The sequence below is a fragment of the Chaetodon trifascialis genome, chromosome 3, assembly GCF_039877785.1.
Source record: "Chaetodon trifascialis isolate fChaTrf1 chromosome 3, fChaTrf1.hap1, whole genome shotgun sequence".
Classification (NCBI taxonomy): Eukaryota; Metazoa; Chordata; class Actinopteri; order Chaetodontiformes; family Chaetodontidae; genus Chaetodon; species Chaetodon trifascialis.
This window is the reverse complement of record NC_092058.1, coordinates 12765795-12773468: the sequence shown is the minus strand read 5'-3', so window position 1 is coordinate 12773468 and position 7674 is coordinate 12765795. Positions and strand designations below refer to the sequence as shown.

General features: G+C 44.2%; 1 protein-coding gene across 1 annotated transcript in view; it reads right to left on the bottom strand.

Annotated features, from left to right (window-relative positions):
- Positions 1-501: 501 nt before the first annotated feature.
- The window catches only part of foxj3 (forkhead box J3), a 70203-nt gene continuing 63030 nt past the window's right edge, over positions 502-7674 (bottom strand). Inside the window, exons 7-12 of the mRNA XM_070958643.1 lie at positions 7027-7201; positions 4526-5011; positions 3822-3923; positions 3070-3261; positions 1229-1327; positions 502-1137 (exon numbers count right to left, since the gene is read on the bottom strand). Coding sequence (XP_070814744.1) covers positions 1025-1137; positions 1229-1327; positions 3070-3261; positions 3822-3923; positions 4526-5011; positions 7027-7201 — 1167 coding nt within the window. The 3' untranslated portion in view covers positions 502-1024. The remainder of the gene's footprint in view (positions 1138-1228; positions 1328-3069; positions 3262-3821; positions 3924-4525; positions 5012-7026; positions 7202-7674) is intronic.

Below are 7674 nucleotides of genomic sequence, written 5' to 3'. Positions count from 1 at the left end.
GTTTGCATTTAACAGCTTCTGATTGGTAAAGCGATGATTGACCGACACGATGCACACAGAGAACCTAAACCTCAAGCTACTTTGGGTTGAACTGAATTTAAAAAGACAAAAAATGTCCGACTTCCCTGCTTTCACCTTCCTCTCACACTCATCGTCATCACTCATCTTGAAGTGCTTGAGACGGAGAACTAAGAAGAAGAAAAAAAACGTTGTTGTACTCCCATTATTGGTCTGTTGCAGTGAGCCTGATCACATTGGTTGGCTATGAAAACAGATCACGGTACATTCTGTGATCTCTCTCTCACTTTCTCTCGAGTATCAAGCCTGCTTAAACGTTTAACACCCTGTTCCTCACTTATTGTAAACCTAACTTCACCACCAGCTCGACAACGTGGGGCCCACTTTCTCCCAAAAGTGACCAACGAGCACCATCACATTACTCACAGAGACGGCCTGTGTTTCTTAAAAACAAAAACAAAAGAATTTTTTTTTTTTTTTTTTAGAGAGAGATAGATGATAGATAGATGAGACGTAAACTCATCCAAGAGGCAGCTGAGGCCAATGTCAACACGAGAAGAATTACAAGCTGAACACGTCGCTCAAATCACATAACAGTTACGGAGCAGGGGGTCGGGGGGAGAGGGGTTCAGACTTTGGAAGGCTGCTGGCTAGGGACGGGGGGAGGGCTGGCTGAGGAGCTGAGGAGCATGTGGTTTAGACGTGAATGTGGTCTACTTGTCTTTAGACAAGTACATAAGCAATCGCTTTAACATGTCCGACTAAATATGATTGTCTTCAAAGTAACATTTTCTAGTTATGTTTTGCTTTTGTAAAAATGTCAGGACTCTGAAGTCTGTCTTTCTCCAAAGCGTGTCAAATGTTCTTCTGCATCCCGCCCACAGCGGCCTCCTCCTCCTCCTCCTCCTCCTCCTCCTCCTCCTGCGGCCTTTCAGCTCAGCCTGGCTTCCTCTGGCTTCCACCTCCTCTCCTCGCTCCCTTTTGTTTGCAAAAGGAGGTCTACGGGCTACACAATGGAGTCCCAATCAAAGTCATCCTGGATGTCATCAGCTGGCATGCGATGCATCTGGAAGTTTCTGGCAGGTATCATGTGCTGCTGGTTCATCTGTGCATGGTGTCCTGGAGAGAGAGGGCAGGGAGACGGAGGAGTCAGATTCATCAATAAACAGCTAATAGAAGGTTCCACAGTGGCTGTTTTCTCTGTGGTCACCTGTCATTGTGGGTCCTGTGCTGCTCATAGGGGGCATGTGGGGGTATCCTGGAGGACCCATCATGGACATGCTCTGTCTGGAGTCCATGTAGAGATTTCCTGAGGAGAGAAGCAGAACAAAACTTGACTTTCGGGCTTAGTTAAATCAGGCAATGCACCTCAGATCCATTCATTCATTCATTCATTTTCTATGCCGCTTATCCCTTTCGGGGTCGCGGGGGGGCCGGAGCCTATCTCGGCTGTCAACGGGCGGGAAGCAGGGTACACCCTGGACCAATTGCAGGGCACAAACACACAACCATTCACACTCACACCTAGGGGCAATTTAGAGTCACCAATCAACCTAATGTGGGAGGAAGCTGGAGTACCCGGGGAGAACCCATGCATGCACGGGAAGAACATGCAAAAGGCCCGACCCGGGAATCGAACCGGTGACTTTCTTGCTGTGAGGCACGCGCACTACCTGCTGCGCCACCGCGCAGCCCACCTCAGATCCAATTCAAGTGAAGCATGAACAAAACATTGTGGTCTATGCTTTTATTCACACGGCTGGAGGCAGACACGTGTCTGCTTGGAGTAAGAGGACGAGCTGTGTCACATTAGGGGACACTCCCTAGGTTTGAGGAGGACGAAGAATTCTGCTTCACAAAATGGTGTTTATTCTTTCCAGACATTCCTCTGATCTTTTGTTGTTTTTTCCTTCTGAATTACTGAATAATCTCTTCTGGCGTCTAAAAATTATGCAAATCGATCAAGGAAAAGAAATCATCGTGCCTTCCAGTTGTGAACTTGTCACAACTGGCAGGCACGTGCAGCCGGTAACGAGGGGTTGTTGCAGCTTTAGGGGTCACAAACAGAAAAATGTGGGAATCATTGGCATAAAGAGGGAGCAGAGCTCAGAGTGTGCAAAAGGGATCAAGACTGTTTGTACGTTCAGACAGAGGGGAATGTAAACGAGATAAACTCACCAGACAACAGGCTTAAGCATGAATTCTTACAGACTGACCTTGACCACGCTGGAATCTATCGTGCTTATTATGACTCCATTTTATGTTTCTCTTTAGTGTCCTGGTTTGGAAATCTATCTTTAAAGAAGAGAAAATCTCTGAATCAAATTTTCAAACGGTCTAGTAGGCTGATTGGTGAGTCACATCTAAACTCAGCGTCCCTGTGCACCACGCAGTTACAGCGGATAACCAGCTCGGTTTAAAAACGACAACCCCCACCATTTGCACAGTGAATTTCAGCTTCTTCCTTCCGGACTGAGGTTAATCGTAGCAGCAGCCATCATGGTGAACAAGTCATAGCAAGACTGCAGAGGTGCTGTCGAAGCAATGTTTATTTATCTAGGTTTTTTTTTCCCTTTACTTACATTTTAGCTTATTTATTCTAGTGGTTATTTACTGGAGCGTCTACTTTCATTCATACTTATCTGTCTTTAAGTCTTGACGATTGGAGCCTTGAGTACTTTTATTGTGTTTGTCTACTGTCAGTGTTCTTTGTGAAATGTGTGTCAAAATGGAGGCCTTGTCTTCTACTGCAGACCAAATCTATTTATTTATACTGCACTTATTTTGTACACACTGTTCAATTACACGATCTTTCCCAGAAAACTAAACCAGAGAACAGAGTGACAGTGTCCATGTGTAAATGCTTAAATCTCTGAGGGTGCATGATGTCCTCTATGATATAAATATCACTTTAAAAACAACCTTACTGGAACTAGGAATGAGTCCAGAATCTGCCCTCATGCCAAAACAAAAGCTACTCTCCACAGCTACACAAATTCAATCAAACCGTGACAAAAATAAGGTCATAGGGTTAAAAAGCGGGTGCTTCACCTGCGTTGATGTGCTGGCTGGGTTTGTTGGGGTGCATGGAGCCATGACAAACGGGAGGCTGCACTGCCCCTTGTGGCTGGATTACACCGGTGCGGGCAAAAAATTGATTGATGGATGAGCAGAGGTCTGCAATCTGGGTGGGTTCCAGGGACCAATTGTTCAACTCCGCTTGTCTCATACTCTCTCTTAATCCTTAGAAACATAAAACACAAATTTATAGACAGAACGACCAGAGTGAGCGATAGTATCTGTCTCTGCTAAAATGCCTTTGTGACAATGAAATGCACGAAACTCCACCAGCTGAATGTCCAAAGAATATAAATTTTGTAAAAGAGAAACTAATCTAATAACACGAAGCAAAAACTTTGGTTGCAATATGTATTCATTATGTCAGTAACCTTCAGTGGGTGATATTTAAAAAACATCCTACCTTGCAATCCTAGACTGTAATTGGATAAACTGACCTGCTGAGCTCAGTGTTTTGGTAATTAAACTTGAAGGCAGTGCTATTTAATTGAGGAGCTCAGTTTAATTAAACTCGTAATCAACTCCACAGTGTCAACACTTCAGCACTCAATCAAAAGCTGGGGCAGTACTGTACTATCAGCTCCTGGCTTTCAATGTTTGGTTCTTCTGCAATCTAGAAAAATTTCAATCTTCAAAAAATATATGGAAAATGCTCCAGAACTGTCATTTATTTCACACGTGTCCAGTACATGCAATAAGCTCTATCTGTCGTGTCCAAACTGCACCTTGGAAAGGTGAAAGGTCGACATCAGCCCAGTTATAGCTGCTAGCAATACGACAGCTTTCTTTCAGTGCATCCAGATTTGGGTACCAGTCAGACAGTAAACCTGCAAAACACACACAGGACGCGATCTGTAACATTATAGGATAAGACAATTGAGGGATACGGGTCATTTTGGTTCCGACACGAAGTTCACTCCTGGGACAAAAACAGATTTAGACCTAATTACATCAGTTATGGACAACTGCACAGTAATTGCTGTAGTAATTGTTATTTACTGTGGGTTGGGTAATTTGGCCAGATGATGCATTTTCATTGGAGTCACCTTTTATTAGCTGTGCAGGCAGTCTTCTAGTGCCAAATGAATGAGAAACTAACACCAAATAAAACAGTTAATCAGGCTTTTAAACACTTCAGCGCTGTGTTGTGGCCACTAGGAGGAGCCAGACGACTCTGTAAAAGCTGCACAAGTGGCTGGATGCAGCATTGCTTTGTTCTCACCACAGATAATAAATCAGATGATGATTTAATGTTTACCACATACACCAATTTCTCAGTGATTTATGACAAAAAACAGGACTGATACGAAGCCGTATTTAGTTGAAAACATTTGTTTTTGTTGCCGTGTCTGTGTGATGAACAGGATGAAGAGAAAATAACGCGGCGGTGCTGGGTCAAAGGAAGACAAGGACAGACAGAGCGTCTTACCTGTGTTGCAGGCCATCTGTTGCTGGGTAGGATGGGGCTGGTGGGAGAGGCTCTGATGCTGCTGTCCGTGTTGAGAAGGGTGCTGGCTGTGCTGCGTGTGTTGGGAGGGGTGTGGCGTGTGTTGCTGTGGGTGCTGGCCGTGGGACGGGTGCTGCGATGGGTGCTGCCCGTGCTGGGAGTGCGCAGCGTGCTGGGGGTGCTGACTGTGTTGGCTATGCTGGGTGTGTTGGCTGTGTTGGTTGTGTTGGTTGTGGGGGCCGGCGTGCTGCGGAAGGTGCTGTGCGTGGGGAGAGCCGTGGCCGGGGTGGGCTTGGGCAGGGTGAGAGAGGGGCACCTGGCCGCTGTTGGCGGAGTGGCTGTTGGGGTGGCTGTTGGGTTGGTTGTTTGACAGGCTGTTCTGAGTGCTAATGGTGCCACTGGGGGAGTGCTGATAGGAGCAGGAGGTGTGGGTCTGCTGGGAGGAATCTGACGGTATGCCCATCAGACCTGGGAAACAAAACACAAACCTTGAAACAATGCTGAAACAAATTGTCAATGGCATAAAATTATGCAAACAACTATTCTGAGTGGTGCAGTAACTCACTTTTAATTATCAATTAATTTGTAGATTATTTTCCAAATTAAGCAATGTGTAATTTTGTCTGTAAAATAATGAAACATGCCCATCACATTTTTCCCCGGAGCCCAAGGTGATGTCTTCAAACATCTTGTTTTGTATGAAGACGCTGGAACAAGTGAATGGCTTGGCAGTTGCTTAAAAAACGGCTAAAACGATAATTCGATCATTAATTTTCTGTCGATCGATTAATCGTTTCTCAGGCAAAAATGCCAAGACTCTCAGCAATTTACAGACATCACTTTGGGCTCTGGGAGTCAGAGAGTCTAAAAATAACTGACAAATTAATTGATAATGAAAATAGCTTTAGTTCAATCCCTTGCTGGTGAAAAGAGACGACTAATTTTAACACACGCGTCAGTCAGACGGCTTCAGATCGTTGATCGCTGATGTGAATTACACTAATACATACAAACTTAAACAAAAAGAGAGCCAGGGTCTTCACATGTAAAACCAGACACTTAAGGCCTTGTATCTTAACATCTTACAATAATGGGATGTGGGCCTCCCGTGTTTAAGTAGTTCTGCACTTGAGACAGACCAGCTGCCATTTTGTTGTATCAGGGAATGACTCAGCATTAGTTGTGTCTCTGAGGTTCACGAGCCGGAGCTGCCGTCGCCTCTCCTCTCCAGCTACACGGCTCTGGATTGTCTTTGACAAATTCATTGTGCTGCTGCACTGCTCTTCAACAGACATGACTGGAGCATGAACATCTGCACAACCAACTGCAATCATCTGAGTGGCAGGGAGTGGTCTTAAGAGGCCCTGTCCTTCACAGCTTTGGCACAGTAAACCTATTTCACTGGAGTGCTTTTAGAGCTGACTCTGACCCTGCACCTCCACAATCGGCACGTAACACTCACTGCAGGGGTGACAAAGGTGCATCTCTTATCAGCACAGAAAGCCCATTGTCCAACCAGGGAAATACAGAAAGCAATTAACGCGGCACCAGAATAATAATGCGAGCTCATTACCTATTATCAAAGCCAGTGAATTAGCTCACTGTCTACAGCGGCAGAGTGTGAAATCCTCTAGCTCGATTATTTACGCTTTTTAATTGCCAGAGCTTGTCTGACTAAGAGATTTCACTTTTATGCGCATAAAAAAGGTAACAACTTTCAACTAATGAAACATAGATGATAGATTAAAGGAGAGGAACTCTTTGAAAACATTAGCATGAAATGCATTTGATTTGTGAAAGTAGGTTATACACAGAAAGCTCAGTCTACTTTGCTCATAACCCGCTTGTCAAGTGCTCTTTGTTTATCAGTCAATCAGATTACAAGCAAAAATGCATTTTGTTCTTCGGGGACTCACAGGCTTTTGGAAAGCTGTGCTCTATCCACCACTATTTATTATAGCATACAAAGTCCCCATCATTATGACAAATGAACCTCAAATCCAACAGATTTACTGAGGACTTGGGCTTTCACTCCTCTGGTGAAACACAGCCAACATAGGAAAACATTTCAAACATGACAAGGTGCTGAAAACTTTCACGTAAAATGGTGGATTAATTCTGAATTAACCATTAAATAAATGCAATAACATCTTTTTACAGGCTCTAATGAAATATTTAAGACATGAACTCTCAGACTCTGTGTTTGAATATGAAATGAGGCCTTTTTCACATCGCTCCAGCAAAAGACCGTGAAAATACAATTCTATAATACAGTACAGAGTTGCACCATGGGGTAGTCAGCCTGTTGAATACCTGCTCACTTCTCAGCGAACCTAATTAGTGCCTAAAGACTTTCTATAGCCCCAGCTATTAAGAACAAATCCACATTAGGAAAATCGTTCGGAGAATCATCCTGTTCCTTGATAAATTAAGCTTTGGCTCTCTATTAGGTTGCCACTTGATGCTCCCGTGAGACCACTCACCTTGTTGGCTGAAGGACTGCTCAAAAACAGACTTGTAAAGGCTGCGGAAGGAGGCACTGAGATCTTCAAATTCAGAGAACAGGAGCTGCTTATCCCTGTCTGGCATGTTGTACTGGGACTGGGGGGGCTGCTGGAGGCTCATAGATTGGGACACGGGCTCTGGGTGACTGGTCACCTGCGAAGATGAAGGGATAAAGAAAGCTGAAGATTCACAAAAGTTAAGAGCAGTACTGAGTGCAAAACAAGATCATGTTTAATGTTTAATCCGTGAAAGATTTTGTGAAAGTACGCTGTCTACATTTATATCTGCGCCACAGACTACAGGGACTATTGATGCTAAGAGGAGCACACTATAATGTTCAAACATACACATCAATAATATACATACTCTTCATAGATATCCCGCCATGCAGCCACAAAAACAGAAAACAGAAATCCTCTAGAACATTTAATACCAAGTGGTGGTTTATGTGAATGTATGCAGCAAACACGACCTCAGTCATAAACACGGATGGTTCGGTTCTTCTGTGGCGTCACTGTGAAATTGTTGTTTCTGTCTGCAGAGTTGTCACAACATGTAAAGAACAATTACACAAACTGCACCAATCTGGGTCAGTGCTTGCCGCCTTGGCTGACATAACATTAAGA